This window comes from Plectropomus leopardus, chromosome 2 (genome assembly GCF_026936395.1).
Source record: "Plectropomus leopardus strain MGB_pleo_1.0 chromosome 2, ASM2693639v1, whole genome shotgun sequence".
Classification (NCBI taxonomy): domain Eukaryota; kingdom Metazoa; phylum Chordata; class Actinopteri; order Perciformes; family Serranidae; genus Plectropomus; species Plectropomus leopardus.
The window spans coordinates 23043911-23066758 of NC_142177.1; the positions used below are offsets into that span (position 1 = coordinate 23043911).

General features: G+C 40.2%; 1 protein-coding gene across 2 annotated transcripts; it reads right to left on the minus strand.

Moving 5' to 3' along the window:
* Nucleotides 1-1134: 1134 nt before the first annotated feature.
* znfx1 (zinc finger, NFX1-type containing 1) lies at nt 1135-22090 on the minus strand. Of its 2 annotated transcripts, none has more exons than XM_042505334.2 (19): nt 21835-22090; nt 20242-20347; nt 19201-20090; nt 16815-17049; nt 16360-16709; nt 16075-16254; nt 15163-15269; nt 13764-14002; nt 13507-13638; nt 13155-13303; nt 12029-12172; nt 11809-11926; nt 10341-10576; nt 8439-8578; nt 7735-7867; nt 7049-7216; nt 5153-5263; nt 4355-4450; nt 1135-4140 (listed from the first exon to the last, which is right to left on the minus strand). In XM_042505334.2, the coding sequence occupies exons 2-19, from the start codon at nt 20285-20287 to the stop codon at nt 1690-1692; spliced, it is 5925 nt and encodes a 1974-aa protein (XP_042361268.2). In that variant the 5' UTR covers nt 20288-20347; nt 21835-22090; the 3' UTR covers nt 1135-1689. The 2 variants fall into 2 exon arrangements, with proteins under 2 accessions (XP_042361268.2, XP_042361275.2); XM_042505341.2 differs by having other exon boundaries at nt 10341-10573; nt 21835-22089.
* Nucleotides 22091-22848: the final 758 nt, after the last annotated feature.

Consider the following 22848-nt stretch of genomic DNA (forward strand, 5'->3'; position numbering starts at 1 on the left):
TTTTCATATTCACTGCAGTTATTTGTCTTCACAGATCACTGCTTGGTGTGTCAGATCCTCCTTGTTTCAATGGTGCTTTTTCCACCCACACAGTCTTATCAGTTCTGCTAGAGACAGTAATCAAAACTCATAGAGAGAGAGAGAGAGAGAGTGAGTGTGTATGTCTGTGTGTGTGGTGTGTGTATGTGTGTGTGTTGGGGGGTGAGCAACTTGGTAGTTTTTATTGCATGGCCAGACTAGCTGAAACTCTGACAATAACACATTTTAAGGCCACCTGACATGATAGATGAGACAGTCCACTCTGTAGGATATTACCATTTTTCTGCAGTGCCTCCTCTGCCCAGCTCTCTCTCTCTCTCTCTCTCCCGGCCTGGTGCTTGAATCCTATAAATACTGAAAGACTGACACCCTTTTAAAGTTTGCTCAGTCTTAACACTTGTCTTGACAGCACATTTTTGTTGCCCCCTCCCCCCTACAACCCCACCATCCCTGCCAACAGCACTGTTTGCGCTGGGGCTAGCTTTGTGACAGGGACACATTCATCATGTAATAAAGTGATGCAAGCTGTTACAAAATTCTAAAGTGAAACTCAGCGACTGTGAGTCCTGTACAGTAGTGAAGAGAAATCGGAGCTACTTCAGGGTTGTTCCTTTGGCTTCAATGCCAATGATGTCCTGTTAGAGAATCAAATGATTAACTCCTGCTGGTGCAACTGCGTGTGTGTGTGTGTGCAAGAGAGAGAGAGAGAGAGGGAGAGACATATTCTCTCTCTTCCCATCTCTATTTGTTGTATTGCTAAGGATGAGTTTTTTTATTCGTACTATTCTTATTGCAGAGCAACTTTAAAAATGATTTACATATGTTGATTATTTCTTTGCGCTGTGTATATGCACGTCTACATTAATTTTTCTACATGTGTCCGTCTTGTAGCAGCATTACGAGTTTACATGTTAATCATTTTTTACTGGGCCCAAGCTCTCAGCTTATGAAGGCTTGTATTAAAAAAAAAAAAAAACTAACAACATGCTGTTTAAGCCCAGTTGTATTTTCAGAAACCTGAGATTTGAAGACTTGGCTCTCTCTGTTGGTATTTCTTACATCACAGCACGTGTGTAAAATCAAGACAAGAATGGGTTTTTGACTTCAAACATATTTTATTCCATTTGAAAAAGTTGCAAGCACAAGGACTATCAAGTCATGTTGTTTTACAGTGTTTTACTGCCACCTTTTGTTAAAGTACAAGACAACTGTTACTTACATAAGATGTCTTGGGGGGAAAAAATCAAAGGATTACAGTTAGTATTTGACAAATTATTTAGGCGGCATTAAAATTCAGATCCTTGGTACATCCTTTCTCAACAACTATGTCTAACAAATGTTGAAATGTTCATGAACAGAAACTCAATAGAGTGACAGGAGAGAAAGTAACAAAATTGATAGTTGTTGAAATTAAAGTGCCACAAACTAAGAGCATTTATACATTTACAAAAGTCTGTGTTTTTTAATAAAGGGTTTCAAAAGTAAATGTCATGCAAAACAATTACAATTCCCAAGCAGTTCAGTAATTTTTGTAAAGATTCCTCCAAGTCCATTATCAATCAAAGCAGTCGGAGAAGTAAAATCATGATCTGTTGCCATTAGCTTTTACAATCCAAAAGTTAGCAATGACCGACTTCTCAAAGAATGCTTTCAGATGTCAATTCGACCAAAGTTTAGAAGGTTGTTGGCTTCAGACCAAGCAGGATGCAGTGCCCCATCCATCTCTGTGGCAACTTGGTTGCCACTTGCCAATGTGTGATTTGCTCCGCCGATAGTCGCCTCACAATCAGGGCAGCGTCGACTCACCGTAGCTCCTCCACAGTCCGCGATCACATAGACATGGCCATTAGGACATTTGTGCCAGTGTCCAGGCTGCATGTTCATAGCCGAGACAATCATCTTTCTCTCTTTGTCAGTGATCCCCAAGCCTGTGGGTGGAAACTTCTTGTCTAGTTCCTTCATGGCTTCTTTCACTCTGTGTTGATCTTGCTCAGAGAATTGGCCAGACTTTTCCAAAACCTCTCTTATTGTTTGTACTTCAGATTTAATCTTGTCACTTTGTCCTTTCTTGTCTGCCATGTGGCAACGGGCGTTGAGTTCAGTCAGGAGGGTTAGCCTCTGTAGCTCTCTCTCCAAATCAAAGGCCTGCTGGTCTGTGAATCTTTGGCGCCAGTGGTTGAGAGATCTCACAAACACATCAACATCCTTTGTTAATTTGAGGCTTTGCAGGGATGACATATTTTTACTTTGGGCCTTTCTCAGCTTTGCAACTCTGACTAGGAAGTCCATATTATTTTCCAGGATCCACAGATCCTTTGCTGTGAGATGAGACTTCGCCAGTTTGTCATTTATTATAATAAATTCCTCTTGGCGATGCAGGTCATAGAGGACATAGTTGTCCAACCACTGATTTTGAAGGGCCTTCCTGTGCTTTTCAATATCTGCCTGACATCCATTTATCTTCACCTTCACCATCTCTATCTCAGTCAGACAGCGGTTGACGTGAGATCCGTAGCGTAGATTCTTGCGGATTGGAGTTCGGCATTTTGGACATTCCTTCAGTTTAATGGCCACCTCTCCGTTATTTGCCTGCTGGTTGTCATCCATCGCCATGTATCGGTCCATGGATCTGCATTCGACAATGTGTCCACAGTCCTCTAGCTGAATGAAGTTAGCGTCAGGCTCATCCTCAGTGCCAAAGAAAATCTGGGTGACCTCATTGTGATGACAGATGCGACATTTGCTTGGACATTTGTCTCCACACAGACCTATGCATGGGTGGCCGCAATCCAGGGTTTTGGCACAGGGTTGGGTGCATGGCGGACGATCGCATGGCTCATGGCAAAGCTTACTACAGCTTTGGTGAGGGCACTGCCAGGCGCAGGGCTCAATGCACGGAGCACAAGGCTGCCCACATGGCTTCATACACTTGCTGTGTACACAGCAATTCTCACATGGCCTCTGACAGGGGGGGCAATTACGAGTACAAGGCTCCTTGCACTTGTGAGAGCAAATCAGGAGACGCTCACATTTGTGATAACATGGGTAATGGAACCGTCCCTGGCTACACTGGCCACAGGTACCTTGACAGGCATGGCCACATTTGAGCCTTTCCTTACAAGGGGTCTTACAAGTAGGCTTCTCTTTGGCAGTTTTGTAAAAGCACGCATCTTGCTGGCTGTGGCCACACTCTAGTTGTAAGGTGACCTTCACCTTGCACCAACGGGTACATGGCTGCCCACACAATGAATCACATGGATGTCCACAGTGAAGTTCCTTTGGGCAAGGCTCCTGGCATTCAAATGTCTTCGGGTCCCTGTGGCAAGGAACCATCTGTGTGTGCTGACACTGCGGTATGATCTTCTCAACCTTCACTGTACATTTCTTTGGACATGCTTTATGGCACACAAGTGTGCACCTGTGTCCCAGATCACATAAAATCTTTTGGCACTTCTTAAGACACTGGTACTCCTTATGCTCAGGGTCATAGGGGTGGCAGACTCTTGCACAAACATGGCCACAATCCAAACGGAACTCGCAAGGTTTCGTGCAGCCCCCCTCAGGAGCTTGTTTGAAATCATCAGCACAAGATGCCTTTACCTGTCGATCTGGATGATTCTGACAGCACAGAGTGAGAGCCTTTCCAACCTGGTCCTTTTCCCTCAAGGTGTGGAAGATGTTGCTCCACAGCTTGACTTGGCCCAGCATTGTACTGTTGCCAATGCAGTAGAGACCTTTCTTGGCACGAGACAAGGCTACACAGACACGATTGGGAATGTTCAAAAAGCCAACTTTACCCTGCAGGTTGCTGCGGACCAGAGACAACAAGACAATGTCATTCTCTTCACCCTGATACTTGTCCACTACGTGCACTTTGACCCCTGTGAACTCGCTGGCAGGCATAAGTTTGCGCAGGCAGTGGAGTTGGCCAGTATAAGTCGTGAGGATGGTAATTTGCTCTGGTTTGTAGTCTTGATGGAGCAGATATCGGCAAAGAGAGACTATAAACATCGCCTCATGTCGGTTCAGATGGCTTCTCCCATCTTTGATCTCTTCTTCTGGGTGGTTGTGCTCCACAAAGAATAAATTGGTATTAAGGCCCTGTGAGACAGAATTTGATAACAAAAAAAAATCCTGTTATTCTTTGCTATTTATCATATTCTTTTGAATCTTGTATACATTGCCTGACTTTGACTCGAAACATATTTAAAAGTCTAAGAGACTATGCGGACACTTTTTATCTATGCAGGCAAGTAAACAGATATTCACAGCAAACAGAACAGAGACGCAGCAGGAGAGCAAAGAAAATACACACCTTGATGCTGTCGTAGTCCAACACTGAGGGATGGTTTTCCAGCTCTGTGTAGATGTGTGGGGTCAGGAGACGGGCAATTTCTGGTCTCATACGATGCTGAAGAACAAACCAAAACACAAACACAGACATGCAGCCAATCACTTAAGATACAAAGGCAAACATACACACACACATACCAATTCAAGGATGATGCTTTATCTTGAAAGGAGCTCTGTAATACATTCAAAACATTAATACAGCAGCAAAAAATCTATTTTCTATGTAAAGATAAAATGGAGTAATGGTGTCCTGAGCAGAGAATAAAGCCATATTCTCTCTATAATTTTTGTAATCCAGTTACTCTATTTTTTGTGGTGGTAGATGGTCCAGCTACACGTGCACGAGTCCCTGTGTCTGCATCCCACTGGCTAGCTAATCGCACCACTCTGCATTTGGCTACTACGGCGGCTACTTCTGATAAGGTCATAGATGTGTAAAGCCCCAGGTTAACACCCTTTGTTCTGTCAGCACTGTGCCAACGTTAGCCCTTTTAGCACTTGAGAGCTGTTCTGGCAAGTGTGCACCTGTGTCCCAGATCACATAAAATCTTCTGGCACTTCTAAAGACACTGGTCCTCCTTATGCTCAGGGTCATAGGGGTGGCAGACTCTTGCGCAAACATGGCCACAATCCAATCACAGATACGCTCTGAATGTCATATAGAGCTCCATTAACTGCATCATCCAAACATGTCTACATTTTACTAATTGATAGATCTTGCAATACAATGGAAAAAACATATAGTTGCAGAAACACAAACCTGGTAGTCGAGTCTGACAAAAGGCAGTCCCATCTTCACCAGCCTTTCAAACATGGACATCTCAAGGTTGAAGTTTTTGGCAAGTTCATATACAGTTGCACTGGGGCGAAGCTAAAGGAGAAATTACATGTTCATCTTATGCTTTACATATGTCAGTTTTCATGAATTACTGTTAAAGAGCATTTGAATTAATGGCTTGGTTTTTATGTTTTGTACAACTGAGAACTTGTGGTTTTCTTGTGGCCTTAAGAAAAAAGAAATTTAGGGCCAGAAATGTGGTTTTATGATTAATATAACATTTTAATTAAAGTTTTGTCATCTCTCTAAACTTTTTCCAGCTTTTGGCTTTTTCCATTCACTGGTGATTAAGTTCATTTGGCAGGTTTATTAGCATATTTAAACAGTCCTAGATCATCACCATGCAAGTGAAGAATGGAGGGATGACTTTCATGGGAACATTCCTGAGGTGATCAGACCATTTGCAGTTATGTAAATGCTTGTGAATACTTATTACACAGTTCCTAGACACAGTAAGAAGCAGCCGTACAGTAGTAAGCCTAGAAGGGATAAACTATATTCTTCTATGGGTTTCTGTTTTAGGGTGACTGGATAGGAATATAGAATATATGCAAATGCATTCCAACTTTCTTTTCCTATACTGTTAAGTTTCTCACTGTTTTGTCTGTGCAAGTGTTTGTGTGTGTGTGCAAACCTAATTTAGCTAGAGGACGGAGTGTGATTGTGCATGTATGTGGGAGGGGTGTGGGGGAGGCAAGACAAATTCTAGTATAAATGTGAAGCATTGTGTTCTGCTCGATTCAACACCAAACCTGTGATTAATGAACAGCACAACAACGCCAAAGCTTATTTTACTCGGAAAGTGTGATCCATCCACCTCCATTTCATGCACAGATTCAAGTTTGGGTTCCATGAAAACAAAGCTCTGAACACTTGTTCATAGAAACAAAATAAAGTACCATCTAATGGCTTTAAACCCATGAAAGAAACAGACTAAGCCATAGCTGTACCTTCAGAATACCTTATCTTGTTTGCTTTTTGTACACGTTTTTCATGCCACACCTGTACGAATTTAATTGCACCATAGTTTAAATTGATAAATAAGAGATATTCTGATATTGATTTATTCATTTTGCACATTGAATTGCACCCACTTGTACAGAACAGTGGAGGGAGCCTCAGGCACAGCGGTAAATTACTTTTATATTAATCTGAGGCACCTGATGTATAAAAATGACCATTGATTTCCAACCTCGGGTTACAATAAATGCAATTTTCAAGTCAAACTCCATTTTGAATTCCATTCTTATACTTGCTAAACTTTCAGTGCAACTATACAGCAGTCAGGTTTGTTTGTATATTCAAATGCGTGCTTAAACTCATGCATAAATACAGTACAACGAGCAAATATTAGGAAAAGAACAGACAGAAGTTCCACAGCAAGAAGAGACCAGGACAGAATATTGAGATGTGTGATAGAATTGTGTGTAGTTGCGATCACATTCTGCAGATTGCTAGACAGGCTGCCTGGCCATATGTCCTTGGCAGGCCCTGACAAGTTGCCGTAATAGTCTACTGATGTCCAGCATATCACTGCTCACTCTCCTCTCTATCTCTTGTAATGGCAGGCATGGGATGTTTTTTTTGCCATTTCCCTCAAGGCAGCACGCACAAACATACTGACAGCTACACAAATACACAAAATCCCTCATGACAGCTTGTCCTTTACATTTTCACCTAGGCATGTAAATGAGGTAATTTCAGTCCGAGGATGAGGGCTTATTAAAATACACCAGTGCACAATTGTCACGCACAGTTTAATGAGAAGACACAGAGAGTTCAGGAATCATCGCCCTATTTGTCTTTACAGGTTCTTACCTGCTGGTGGTCTCCAATGAGGATAAGGTGTTGGCAGTCTTCGCTCAGTGTGGTGATGGTGTGGGCCTCAAGCACCTCTGCAGCTTCCTCGACAATCACCAGGGGTGGACGCACCTCCTGCAGAACTTTACGGAACTTGGCCGCCCCTGTTGTTGTCATGCCAATAACCTAATAAAGATTTTATGTGTTAATCTCCACATCTCTGCTTTTTTATAATAATAATAATAATGATAATCATAATTTTTTTTTTTATATAGCACCTTTTATACAAGAAATGCAGCAAGTGTGTCACGCCAGTATCTGGTAATATCAGGAAAAGTTAATTGTAATATTATAAGCTATCACATTCCAACGTGAAAGGTTTTACGTTACAACAATAAGTTATCATGTTTTAAAACAAAATCTTCAATGCTGTGACAAGTTAAATAGTTTATTGTTACAACAAGAAAAGTTTCTTGTTATAACATAAGTTTGCGTTATATAATAATATGGAAAAAGGTAACGAGAAATAGTCTTATAATAGTCTTATAGTCTTAAAACGGGAAAAACATCTTGTTTTTGCCTGATAATGATCTGTATGTATGATTGTTTCTGGCGTGAAAGTAATATGCTTCTGTTGATTTTGACTAAACAATAATTCACTTTTGGATCATTAAAGATGATTCATTACGGCAATAATACAGTACCGTGGCTTTCTTGAGCAGACAGAGGTCCTCATGACGTTTGACATCAGCCAGTCTGTCCACAGTGTTCTGATAGGCCTGTTCATACTCCAGGACTTTGGTGCAAAGTTCTGCCCTGTAGCGAGCCACCCACAACCTGCAGACACAAAGGAAGTTAATAATAGTAAAACACTGTGACAACTGACTCAATTATCTGGAAGCTTGAAGACTCTAATTACCTGCTCTGCATCTAGAAGTATATTCAGAGCTGGTCAACAAAAAATGATGCTGTGGTAATTACTGAGCTGTGATATTACTGTAAGTGTAGTTTAACAATTACTGCAAGATGTATTATATCTGTCTTGGAAGGATATTGCCCTGTTTGTTAGTTTAAATGATAATTACAACTATGTAAACATGGGTCCTTACAGTCCTGTTTTCACAGCAATAGAAGTTACGTCTCAGCTCTCCGAGGTGAGAAGATCCTCTGGGAGACATTTTTCTGGTGATTAGTTGACTTAATTATACACACTGGGAATAGACTACTTCTACCAGACTGAGGTTGCTTGGGGGATGAGAGAAAGTGAGGGAGAGAGAGACAAATGAAGAAGGTGGGGAAGGAGGACAGATATGTAAGGAAGGTACTAGGAGAAGTGGCAGAAAGCAATACTTGAATGAGAGGCATATTGTTAGTGGACACGGAGAGAGAAACACAGATGCAGACCTACCGATAGAGTCTCCATCTTTCTGGCAGGCTAAGGGTCCAAATATCCAAGACTGCATCTTCCTCTTCTTCAGTCATGGCCGAGCTCTTTCCCAGCTCATTCCTGATTTTGTTCTTCATCTTTTTCTTCTGAGCCCGCTGCATCTGTACAAAGAGAACAGGGTCAACTTTGAACTCCTGGCCGCTCACATCATTAACTGTTTTAAATCCTAGCTAATCTGGATTTAACGGCAGTTGCACCAACCAAACTCAAGCCTTGTCTTAACTATGCAGGGCTTAGCAATGTGTCTTCATGTTAAAATCCCAGCTACTCTAGCTGTAGCCTAACAGCACCAGTTTGCAGTGTTGACATTATCCTGCTTTCGTCCTTATATGTGATAATCATATGCAGCAATGTTATAATGGAGGATATGCGAAAAAGAAAAATAAATTTCATGGGCAGACATGGAGACACAAAGATAAATAGAGCTGTACAGGAGAGGTGTATCTATGTTTGATTGACAGCAGCTGGCAGGTGGAGCTCCACAGGTAACATGGAAGAAGAAAAACAGTGAAAAACTTTCCTAAAACTTACATTGGACAGTGTATTAACCCTAAGTGTTCAGATCAGATTTGGCCTCTCCTGACTTTTGACAGCAGTAAAAGAACACCCTAAATGCCATTATTTCAGCCAGAAATTTGAAGACTTTTACTAAAAATGACCCCAAAAGAACAACAATGCAAAATTTTGAAAATCTTTCTACTTTTGTGCATGTGTTATGAATTTTTGTACATTGAGGTTTTTCATGACTAAATTTGATCAGTAAATTTTAAATCCACCAGCGTGAATCAAATCAACTAAAATGGTGCTTGACAACTGAACGTGTCATGTCTGTGTTTTTTTTTTTTTTTTATGAGACAGACTTGAAGGTGGACCTCGACACTGTCACAAGAACTGCCTGCATTCGCACATTTGCTGAGTTTCCCACTGAGACGCCTCCTGGTCACGGAGGCGTCCTGGGGGGAATCTTGAAACAGTGAGAGAATAAAACAGGTGCATATAAGGAACAAAAGGCCACAGGGTGACAAGTAATGTAAAACCTAAAGAATACACTTTCCCTACTCTATGAAATATCAAAGAATTAATACCCATTTATTAATGTCAGATAGCCTATATATACGTTCTAAATAGATCTGTGGTTCATAATGTGGCATTCAATACTTATGAGGGGATTGTTGGGGCGGGTCGAAACTGAACCAGACCCTACTGTGAAGGTATGAAATATGAACAGTATGTCAGGGTAAAAGAGTTGAGAGCTTGATAACTGACATCAGCATTGCATTTTTTACCAGTGAACGTTTTTTGAATCGCTCTTTCGACAAGCCAAGATTAAGGACGTGTGCTGATGCCTGTAACTTATGCACTTTTCCCACAAAAATGAGTACATGTGCACAGGTTTTTTTAAACACAGAAAAACTTGCTAAAAATAGGCAATAAACTCCTGTACCATTGCCAGTAGACCAAAGCTGTGAACACAGCTCTGGTAGACATAGACAGTAGCCTATGCCTTTCTTGTGTGTCACATTTAATATCACATACCAAACGCACAACAAGTTTTTAAACAGTAGAAATCAGCGTGGATGAACTTTATGTAGGTAACTTGACTAACTAAGAAAGAGTGAATGTAAAAGCACAGAGTACTTTTCAAAGAACAGTGCAGTGCCTGTGAAGATATGATTCTACTGAGGAGCTCTTAGATTTACTGCAAGCATATGCATATATCTACTTCTCTCAAACCAGTCTGCTCTCAATAATAGCGTTCTCAATCAATTTGTCTGATTAACCAGAGATTGCGAAAATGTGAAACTCGCGAAATGTTAAAGTCATTACAATCTCCACATGTAGAAAATCCCCTCTTAATTTTACCTGCCATCCTTCCTCGCTCTGTTCAGCCTCAATCTCAACTTTATCCAGGTTCATAGCCAGCATCAGCTCCTCCACTTCTCTGACAGCCTCCTCCATGTCTGCATGCCTTCTGCCATGTCTGTCACCTCTGGGACCAATGTTGTCTTCAATGATCCGCTCTGCCTGGATCAGATCTGCTTCCTCTGCGATTTCAATGAGGTCCTCCTCGTCCTCCAGCTCCATCACTTCCTCTGCTGCTATATCCAACACATCATTATGAGAATGATTCCATTCATCAGTACAACAAATGTGCAGAATTTTACCTTCCATTTAGACTTTTAAATAAGTAACTTATAATGCAAGAATCACTCTGAAGATCGGCACACTGTATTAACAGCTCCAGCTAATTTTTAATTTTGCAACATCTAACAGAGATCTTTGTCAGGCATTTTCAAAATCAAATTCAAGTGATTTGAAATGTCTGATAAAGATCTCTGTTAGAAAAAACACTGCACAATGAAAAATTACAGACTACCCTGACAAACAACATCATGTTTTTCAATAAATATTAAAAAATAAAATATATATATTTTATTTTTTAATATTTATTGAAAATCATGATTACTTGTGAATGGCATTACGTATCATAAAAGTAATTGCAGTGGTTTGGTATTTGAGATACTGTAATATGAAAAGCGTTTAAATGTTCAGACTCCAGTGCTTATCAGTATGACTCTAGTGACATAGAAAGGACACAAGGCTGAATCATTATTCTGTAACTTTATATTTTTAGTATGGCTGTGTCCATGCATACATGCATACAAGGTCTTCTCTGATGTCAGATCTGTCCACTGTGGAAATATCTCAATAAATATGAAAAAATGTTTGTTTGTTTGTGTGTTAAAAGCTGCTTGCTATGTCGCCAATAGGAAAACTAAAAATTATCCATTCACAGGAACACAGTTTTTAGTACTGAGGAGCTGTTTACACACAGTGGGAAAAAAAGCCAATTCAGAAACTCACTCTACTTATGCTGTAGAGCACTGTTTCCCAACCTGTGGGACCCGACCCCCACACGGTGAAATCTTGAACACAAGCAATATTAATACAGAGCTTTTACTCTCTGCTCAAGCCTCATCTTGCATTAGGAAAGAACACAATAAAAATATAAATATTTATAATACAATTTTTACAGTTCCTAAAAATTCCAGAGCTCATCTCTAATGCAAAAATCAAGAGGAATAATTGACTCGAAATCGAAGTCGAATAATTGACATCAAAATTGCTAATTTTACCCTGACTTCCTGCAATTATTACATTCACTCTGTTCTGGACTGTTGTTGTGAAATACTGAATATAATATGAAACATCCATAAAAATGTCCCTTAGTCAGAGGGTGTGATTTTACTCAATGACAGAAAAGGGGTCCCTCATGGAAAAAAGTTTGGGAACCACTGCTGTAGATTACCACCTACATGGAAAGCCTTACCTTCATTTGTATTTGCATTCTCTGTCTCCCTCTTCAGGAAGACGGTGGAACCCAAACCCAGCCAATCCATCATCAGACTGTGCTTCTTCTCCCCACAGATCTCAAAACCATCCTGGGACTAAAAATCATTTCATAAACAGGAACTGATGAGTTTGCTGTCTTCTATTCTGTCTTACACCTGAATGAACATGAACATGAAATGTCTGTTGTATTTACTCACAGGAGGTTGGTGCATACTGTCCCAGTGTTTGTGTGAAATGAACTTCTGTAAGAAGATTTCACGCAGGACGCCTTTCAGGGAACACTCTAGCTTCATGCTCTGACTCTGGATCCCATCCTCCTCCCGACGCAGCTGCTTGTAAATCTGTTTAACACAAGGTTCCCGCACATCCTTAAAAACTCTTAAAGCATTAAATTCATGAATTTAAAAAAGACCTTAATTGGTATTAAATGTCTTCAATCTTTCAGAAGTCTTAAAATGCTGAAGTTTCCTGCACATTCATTTATATGCGGCAGCACGTCATGATCAAAACATCTGCTGCCACGTATTGATTTTATGTATTTGGAATTGTGCATTCAACAGAAGCGCTATTGGTCTATACGTATATAACGTTCAGTTATTCACTAAAACACACTCTACAACACACGCAGAGCTACTCTGGGCACAGACGGAGCAGCAGAACAGTTGCAGTGAAACACAAACTTAATTGTTCATTCTGCTGGGTCTTAATTTTTTCATTCATTCTTTTCTACAGCAGCAAACAGCAGCTGCTCCTTTCATCCACTGATATCATCAGTCCTGACCAGACTGGCAGATCACTCATCCACCCAGCAACTCGAACTGCTGCTGAGGGAAAAAGAACTATAGCAAGTTTCATCTGCTTTGCAATCACAGACCCGCAAAAAAGTCTTTTAGAGAGAAGACACCAAATGATAAGTTTGCCAACAACCCAGTTTTTTCCTACAATTGTTTGTTTTTTTTTTTTTTGTAAAATTGGTCTTTCACTTAATTCCAAGTGGCATTAAAAAGGTCTTTTAAATTCTTAAATCTGACTAGCCTTAAGCCGTTGGAGCCCTGTAAATAAGTCATAGTACACTGATCTGGTGGCGAAATCACACAATTTATATGATGTACTACAACTAAAAGAGTGATAAGCATATGAATGCAACACAAAAAGACACAAAATACCACACGATTTTCTTTAGAATAAAACAGCCTACATTATTAGAAATCATTTAAACCTATTTTATCATTTTATATATTCTCAACACGTTATGCATAAGAAACATCAAGTATGGAGCAAGCTCAGAGACACACAATAGGTCAGGCAGCTTGAGAGACTCACCTCATTATACGCAGGACCCAGGTGAGACGGCAGTGAACGCCTGAAGTCATGTAAGCGGGTCAGCTCCCTTAGATTGAAACGCTTCAGGATCTCACTGTTGCTGCGGCCTCCTACTCTCACTATTCCCCTTTTCAGGAATTTATGAATACCTTACATGCAGAAACAAAACAGAAAGCTTATTTATCTCTCAAGGTCACAGTTTGTAAATATAGCATATATACCAACACTCCCAAGAATTACTGTTTGAATTAGAAACAGATGTTCTTCTCTTTGTTGATAGGAGGCTATGTTTTTTAAATCCCAAATCACTCAAGTAACAAATTAATCTCAAATTATTGACATCACTCCTTACCCTCAAGGAACTGATCCAGGGCATGGTTAGTGTAACACACCACCAGCATCGGAGCATTGCCAAATCTTTCTGTCCAAAGATTCTGATTGGTCAGCAGAGCCTCAGCAATCTTAAGGCCAACATAGGTTTTTCCTATGAAAGAGGAGGATTTTGTTGAATAAGTCATTTCACAAATGTGTGAAATACATTTTACACCTTTTTTCCATTCACAAATCAATGAAGTCATCCTTCCGACAATGGGTTTTTCTATATCTCACCTGTGCCAGGAGGTCCCTGTATGATGGTCAGCTCCTTTGTGAGGGCCAGCTGGAAGGCTCTCATCTGAGAGTCATCCAGCCCCAGCTCCTCCATTCTCGGCCAGGCCTCTGTGTCCAGGCAGTGGAAGGGCTGCACACTGTCCTTATGGTCGGGCACAGCAATGGATGACAGGTCATAAACATCTCGTCCTTGCAGATAAGCTGGGGGTTGCACATCCTTGCTGCACTCCACGATGTACCTAGATGCATTAAGGACAGGATTATAACTTTCTTTTACACAAATAGCAGACACTAAAAGATGTAGATACTTCTCATTAATCAATTATTGTTAGGTTCTTGCCTCAAAGAAAGTTTCTCTTCCAATTGAAAAATTATTACAATTAAAATCTTACAGTAAAATCCACTTCAATAAACATGTTAAAGATAAATTTGCTTTTTATTATTGAATGAGTGACAAAGAGGGACTTGATCACTTTTTGCAGTCAACAAGTCCTCCGGAAGAGAAGTATGCTAACATGTGAATTTTGTCTGCTGCCGTCACTGCAATGAAACATTTTACCTGCTTGTAAGACTATTATTGATGGTATGGTGTTTTTATGTCTTTTATTGATCATTAGAATATCCTTTATTAATAGTTTCCTTTGTTCCACTGAACTCATTTGCATATTTTCATTTTTATTCATTACCAAACTATATATGTGTCTACTTCTTACTGTATGTTATAGTGTGTGTGCACAAGCTGTTCAAATTGCCCTTGGCAGGATTGATAAAGTTGTCTGATTCTGAATCCCCAGCTGAACTAAGAGGTGTTTTAGGATTTATCAGATAAAGCCGGAGATGGTTGTCAGGGGAAAAGCCCACTGTGCTGCACTTTTTGCACCTCAACACTGACCCCAATCAGTTTCTAACATGGCAAAACATCAAGAAATGATAGATAGAAAGGAGAACTTTGTTCAATAAATAGGAAAAAAAATAAATAAATATGTTACTGATGACTCCCATGGTGCACTTCTGAAATCAAACAGTTTAAAGTTGTTTCAGGTAGTCACAAGAGAAAGGTCTGGGAGACAGATGGCCAACAAAGTGTCTCATATAAGACATTACTTTGTGGTATCTATGAAGGGCACCGGGAGTGCAGACAATAACCGAACTTTTGAACTCATCCATGCGTGATAGCTTTTTGGGAATACCACAGCGATATAATTAACTCATGCCAATTAAAAGTGTGATTGCTGAACTTGCTTTGTACCATTTCTCTCTCCGCTGCCCTTTGAAAAATCTACATGTGAACTCATTTTGAAAGTGCTATGGGATTATACAAAAACTATGACCTTGACGATGAAATGTGAAACTCCTCCACATCACACAGACACACAGATGCACAGACGCACACTCCCACCTCTGAAAGGGCAGGTTGTCCTCCTCCTGTTCCTTTAGGCCCTCCAGAACATATCGATAGGCCTCAAAGTATGCAGTGGTCTCAACCATCAGAAACGATTGATCTTTCTACGGAGAAAAGAAAAAAAAAGTTCTTTATCTGTTTGATATAAAACCCAGTAAGTCCCCCACCCCACAGTTACCCTGCATGTTAGGAACTGAACAGTCATGTCAACACGTTGATTTACTTTTATGTTCATTCTGGAGGCTGCAGTTTGTGGTGTTATGAGGTTATACTGAGAGGCTGTTTTAATATTTCATCCACCATGTTTCAGTGTTTCCAACACTTTAATGTATTTGTGGTGGACCCGTAACAATTTAAACATCTGCTGCCACAAATTTTCTATTTTTGGAGCTGGACCGTTTATTAGGAGCACTGTTTGATTTTTCATTGCACCACCCTGGGCACAGATGGAGATAAAGAGCACCAGGCGCATTTGAAATAAAATTCAAGTTTTCTGGGTCTAAAGGTTTGCATTCACTTGCAGCAGCTCCTATTCGCATCTGTTGATCTGATCAGCTCTGAACTGATCAACAGGTCAATTATCCACCCAACAAACTACTGCTGCTGAGTAGAAAAGGACTCATTGGAGCTCCACCTGCGCTGCGTTCATGGACCTGCAAAACCTCTGAATTTAGAGAGGGGATATGGAATGATACAAAGGGACACACACATTTAAAACAAAAAAACAAAACACTCATTCTGTGAGAAAAAAAAACATTGCTACTACTCTGTATTTCAGCTAAATGTACCAAATTAAGCGGCAGCTCATTGTACATTTTCATTTATAGATTAAGTGGCTGAAATCAGACCATAACATCCATATCTGCAACTGCATGCATTCTGCCCTTATCAACACAATTTACAGCCCACCTCAATTCTGGCCAGCTTGAATCGGCTTTCTTCAGTAAAAGCAATCTGGACCTGTCCCTTTGCCAGGTCTTTGGGATCCCGATCTGACACTGTGGCGAACAAGAAGCTCTCAAAATTATCACACGACAGGCAGACAAGGGAACCATAGATCAGCCTCTTGGAGTTCTGCCAGCGCACAAACTGGAGGATAGATAGAGGAAGGATCTTAGTGTATGTCTTCCCATTTGCCATTCAATTAGCAAAATATGTCACACACTAAATATCAAAATCCATCCACAGACTAACCTTAAGTGGCTGAATGTCAAACTGGATGATGTAAGCGAGGCCAGTTGGCGTGCACTTGGGCACCATCAATTTGGTATCAAAATATACTCTGATGTCATCAAAACGCTTTGTCTTTAGTGGACTGTCGCGCCGTCCCTTGTCCATTCGGTTCCAAAGCAATTGCTGGATCCCCTCACGAAGTGGTCGCACAAAGTCCTCTCTCAGCAGCCGGAAGTGCGTATCAAGGTAGAGGTGGGTGTTTGTGTAACGCTGAGAGGTGAGGTTGGGTCGCAGGAAGGGCCTGACTTCCTCCTGGAACTCCTTGGGAGTCGGGTAGATGGGGATGGTCCTGAAATCTTGCTGCTCTTCATCTGGGGATAGAAATAGTGTGAGTTTCAGTTAGTCATGCGTCTATAAAATGATGTGGCAATTTTACTAAAGGCATTTCAGTAAAAATATCCATAAGACGACATTACCTGGATTTTCACCTCCATTAGTTAAGAGGGCATAGGTGTCCTTGTCTGAGCGCAGAGTACCCTCCCTGGATCTCTCCTGGAGGTGTTGAATCAGGCCCTGAACACTCTCCACGCTCTCCTCCATTTGAGGGGAGATGTCCACTCCTGATGCCCTCAGGCTGTTGATGGAGGCCTGGAGCAGCGTCAGTAGCAAACTCACGGCCTGGACCGAGCTGGCAGGGAAAATGCTGAGGACCTAATAAGCATACGGAGAATAGTTAGCTGGATACTTAACCCTTTGAAACCTGAGCAAACTGACTTGATTTCTTTCAAAACATGACAAGAAGGCAATGAGCAAAGAAGAAATTACCCCAAAATCAGTAAGACATTATTATAAAGCACAAAAAAAACCCTGAATATTATTTTTTAAAGGAAAAATATAAAATATAGAACAAAAATTTAAAATAAAAATAAAAAAACAGGGAAATGCTTTAAAAAAATATTATTATTTCGTAATTATGACCATTTTTCCCTGGCTTTTATTTCTTCTTTTTTTCCCCCTTGCATCTTATCTTCCAAACCTGCCAGTTTCTCACAGTGTTTTGAGCATTTCTCACAAAGTTGCTCATTGCCTTTTTTTCATGTTTTTTAAACAAATCACAACAATGTGCTTCATTTTCAAAGGATTAAAAATTTGTAAAAGGCGTCTGAAAGTAGCGCAAGAAAAGTGGTTAAGGATGCATTAAGTTACAAAGAGTACAGCTAATAATTGATGAGTTGTTAACAGAAAGAATTATGTGCAATGCTATTAGCACCCAGGTGTCCGTAGCCAACAATGCTATTTACACATGGGGGTAAAATAGGAATGTGCTTATCTACACCCAGGTGCTTATTCTTGGACATTGTGGTATGTCAAAATACACAGCAAATAAAATATGAAAATAGCTACATATTCTGAATAATATTGTGATATTCTGTTTAAATTTATGCATACAGTGTGCATTCAGCAGCTTCTTTATCTCACATCACCTGACTTTCTGGCAGTATATTTGTGAGTTTTTTCTCATAGATTTACTACTTTAATCTCAGACAATAAGTGACATTCGCTACTACTAGCCCTCACCTTGACCTCTTTGCCCTAATGTGAAGAGTACGAGCCAATCACAGCAAGCATTGGGATCAATGAAAAAGCATTGTGGTGATGGCTGTGAGTGGCTGAGTAGCTGCAGTGTAATTATTCTCGCTCGGGTGCAAATAGACACTCCAAATAATTGTTCTGTTTGTTGTAGAAACACAGAAACAAGGTTTGATAAACTCTTCCTTCTACCGATGCACTCATAGATGCTTTTTACCCCATATCTCACAGGTGCTTTACTCCATTATTCCATTTTTTCATGACTTTGTATGTCAGTTTATTCTTAATGACTAAATATCATTATTTTGTTTATTTTTTATTGGCGTTAAAAATACCAATGTATTGGAGTCCTGGGGGACATGACACCATATGCTTGACTGTCAAAGACCCTTAATCCTGCTCCTAATATAATATTCAAAGTCAACTGACTGTAACTATCCTAAAAAAAATAATAACGAATGTTTTGTCAGAAGACATTAAGAATACAACTAATAATGATTTGAGATAAAATAAGGTAAATTTTTGCTGTGATGATCATTCTCAATGACTACATATAAAGATTGACGACATGTCTCCACTCCCTCACACACACAAAACTGAGGTCAAAATATCAAAGATACGACAGCGACTAACTTGCACTGGTGACATCATTATAAGCCAAAGTCTGCACAGTAGCTGTCTTCACAGTATCTAGTTCCTGTCTATACACCGTATTGACCAATCACGAGCTGTGGCATTGATTTCATCACGCAAATTGGCACACACAGCACTCAATCATGACATCAAACCCCCTTTTTATAGCATCAAATAACTAATTTAAACCTAATGTATCAGCGGAATCAAACACTTGAACAAACACTGGCATGTTAAGAACTACACTAAATGGAAGAAAAGATGTACAGTTTTTTTTTAGTTTTTTAGTTTGGCCGATAACATGAAGGGAGCAGGTTTTGTGACCTTTTCTGCAGCAAGCCATTAAGATGTTTTGACTTCATTTTTTGGGAGCCATCACGTCACCCATCTTTGTAACCCCAGCCGTTATGTGAAATACGTTGGTAGGATGAGGGTTTAAAAACGATTTTTCTTAATAAGCTTCTTGCTATAAGATGCAATGAAACTCTACAGAAAACTTTTTCTATAAAGTTTTAACATTGTTGGCCGGACTTCTGTTTGCGTCTTTGATGAACTCACATGCAAACACACACTCACTGTGTATCTTTCATGTATTACTTCAACTGACAGATACTTCCATTTATTCCTTTCTCTATTTACCTCTGACAGAATAGCCAGGATGTTTAACAGGTGTTGTGGGTATTGTGCCCTGCGGACGGGGTTGAACTCTGTCCCCATGCCCACTAGATAGTGGGGCAAGACTGTGCGGAAGAACCCTGAGTCTTTGATGATGCTGGCCAGGTGCTGCAAGGTGCCTCGGTCTGTGCGTGATTTGAAGGCTTTACTAAGCACTAGGCAGAAAAGTTCGACAAGGTCCTGCCTCATTTTTGTCTCACTCAGGACCTCTTTGAGGGCCGGTTTGGAGGACAGGGTGATGGCGACTGTAGATGGATCTTTTCCAGAGAGTTCCTCCAGTGTCTTATAGCCCAGTCCGTTACCCTTTGGTGCCCCAAATCTGCCAGCAGAATTTGATCCCTCTCCTTCCACGCCATTTCTTCTCTCACCTCCTCTACCTCCTCTTCTATCCACACTATGTCCTCCTCTCCTTGCACCCATCCCTGCCACCCCCCCTCTCGCTCCTTCTCTTTCAGCCGCACCTTGCTCTCCATTTCTTCTTACCCCACCAATTTCTCCCCACTCTCCTACATTTCCACCTCTTCCCCTCCCTCCTCCTCTCTGTCTGGCTCCTCCTCCCTGTCCTCTTGCATCTCTTGCACCCCCTCTCCCAGCACCTGCTGCTCCTCCTCTTCCTCTTCCACGCACTTCTTCACCTCCTCCTCCTCCTCCCCCATCTGTCTCCTCTCTTCCTGCACCTCTTCTGCCCCCTCTTCCTGGGGCTGCCCCTCCTCCTCTGCCTCTCCCACGCATCCCTACACCACCTCCTCCTCCATCTGTCTCCTCCCTTTCATCTTGATTTCTCCCACGACTTTGGTTTCTTCTTCCTCTCCCTCTGCCTCCACCAGCATTTTCATTCTGACCAGTATCAGCACCTATGGAGAAAAAAATGTATTCATATTGTGAGACCTTGAAATTTGCTGGATTTGTACTCAGGGTTTAATTCATAGACTGTATGTAAAGATTTAAATATCTTTATAGACAGTCTATGGTGTAACTTGTTTGCCTCTAATACTGTTCATTTACCATTGTTAGGTCCTCTTCTCCCTGTTCTTAAAGTCAGTCTTTCCATGGTCTTGCATGTGGTAGTCGCTGAAACTTGTTGGTTGGTAACACCGATGAGTTTCACTTTCTGAGTGGCAAGAAATGGTGAAAGTGAAAGTGAAAGTGAAACACATTTCAGCATGATCACCAAAAATGTTTAGGAAGGCCTATTCATACCACTGTAAACATATTTAAAAATACTTTTACAAGTAGAAGTCCTGCATTTAAATCATTCTTGAGTTAAATGCATCAAAATGTTGCCTACTTTTAAAATATATATATATATATATACTTTTAGTACAAAAAATACTGGCCTTCAATTTTAAAAAGTCACTCAAACTGACATGTATCAACCAGGAGGAAAGTCAAAATGACCATAAAGAGACAAAAAGAGATGCAAAGGAACTGCAAAGACATACAAAACCACAAAAAGATTCACAAGGACTACAAAAAGACGCAAAACAAACAAACAGAAGCAAAACCATACCTTGCTCATCGACTATATAAACAGATGGATGACAGGCACCCACTTATCCCCGCTATGCTGAAGTTAGCGTAAGTATGATTTTGAGGTACCTGTACTTTACTTGAGTCAATTATTTTCAGTTACTTCATACTTTAATCCATTAGCCTATATTTCAGAAGTAAATACTGTACCTTTTACTTCACTACATTTATCTGACAGCTTGTGTTACTTTACAAATTCTAAACTTTTACTTTGGATACTTTCCATACATTTTTCTGATTACACTAACTTAAATACCATTTTCAATGCAGGACTTTTACTTGTAACAGAGTATTGTCACAGGGTGGTATTAGAACTTTTACTTCAGTAAAGGATCTGAATACTCCTTCCACCACTGAATAATACTGAATGATTCACTCCTGCGGTTAAGCTTCCACTATTATATATAATGCGTTATTTATGTTTCCACCATTATCAGGATGATTTGCAGGGCCACCAGAGTGTTGGAGTCAGATAAGAAAGGGGAGATTCCAAATAACTTCATAGAGTTCATCAGTTCCTGTTTGCTTGGCTGTGTACTCATTCTCGGGGAATTTTTCATTTTTTTGTGTAATATCGATTTCAACTGTTACACATCTAACATTTTAACTTAAATGTAGACCTATCTTTCATCCCACTGCTTTTTGAAAGTGGACTTTGCGTGTAATTGCAGTGGCTTAACCTAAAGTAAGAGGGCGCCATCTACCGGATGCAGAGCATGATTTGCATGGAAGTGTAGGTTTCTTTTCCCCAGAAATCGGATGAGAGCTGTAAACCACAAACAGTCTTGTCACGGTTCTGCTGAAATCCCCCAAGGCTATACATGTACCCAACAAGGTAATAAATGTGTGACGCCTTCTCCTTGTTTTGTTTCATATTCTCAATTTCTACAGGTTAATCCACAATATTTCCCCACATTTTTTTCACCACTTTTAAATCATCAACCCGGATCTTTATGTATTCTGAGCTGTATTTTATCGTTATCTCCTAATATATTAACCACCTGTCTTTCTACTTCCCCACCCTCTCCCCAAACGCAACATCAAGAATAAGAAAAAGATAAAACTTACCAAGACTGAAATCCACCTCACATCAATATGTCCACCAACACGAAGCTTTGAAAGGAGGCAGGCCTGCAATCATTACAGCAGCTCTCCTCAGTGAGCAGCCTCCCTGTCCTCCGGAGCTGCTGCTCTCTCTGCTCACTTCAGGAAGCTGCTATTTAAAAGCTCTGTGTCATTTTCGTTTTCGTTTCATCAGAACAAACACACCACACCTCCAAGTCAGTAAACAACATTAATGAATCTATGACTAAGAGACACGAGTTTAACCGTTATTAACACAAAGTCAGTGACAGCATTGTTCAGTATCTGTGTGGCAGGATTTCCTTACCTCCCCTTCACCCCACTGAGGCGGTGTATGGAGCAAAACTCAGCAAAACTTCGCTCAAATTTTTAAGCATATGGTAGAATACCCTCTGACGTCATAGGCTATAACTGGGTTGCAATTATTTTTTTAAATGCATTAACGTGCAGGCTTACTATAGACATTTTAAGTGTCACTGATGTAAATAACAAGATTAACGATGGCCGAGTTATATTTAGCTGCTTTGGTTTTAGGTTTCTGGCACTGACTGGCTCAGTTTAGTTCAGTTCAGTTATTTCAGAATCACAAGGGGTATAAAGCAAAAAAAAAAAAAAAAAAGAGAGAAGAAGGAAAAAACGGACATACTAGATAAAAACCAGCATCGTTCATTTTTTTCTGATAGTAAATATGTTGTAAATGGCCAGAAAAAGTAAGTATAACCTGTATGCCTGTATATACCTGTGTGCGCCAGTGTTATTGGCAACACTTGTGGTTATCCTGCAACAAGTAAAGATGTCTGCTGTGAGAAAGGACTATAAATCAACCAGTCAATCAATAGATCAATTAACCATCAAACTATGTAGCTATCTAAAGAAAACATAAATTATTATTATTATTATTATTATTATTTCAGACCTCACTCTGTACAAAACATATTTATAAGCCACCATATTGGTAACCAGATTGTGTTATTGTACATGATTTAGGCTATATTTTGG

Excerpts from the sequence above, each read along its gene's own strand:
- znfx1 (XM_042505334.2), bottom strand. The coding sequence starts at position 20,287 with ATGGAAAGACTGACTTTAAGAACAGGGAGAAGAGGACCTAACAATG. Across the intron at positions 13,639-13,763 it reads ACAGGGACCTCCTGGCACAG|GAAAAACCTATGTTGGCCTT; the intron begins GTGAGATATAGA and ends CCTCTTTCATAG. Across the intron at positions 8,579-10,340 it reads AGAGCGAGGAAGGATGGCAG|ATGCAGCGGGCTCAGAAGAA; the intron begins GTAAAATTAAGA and ends CTCTTTGTACAG.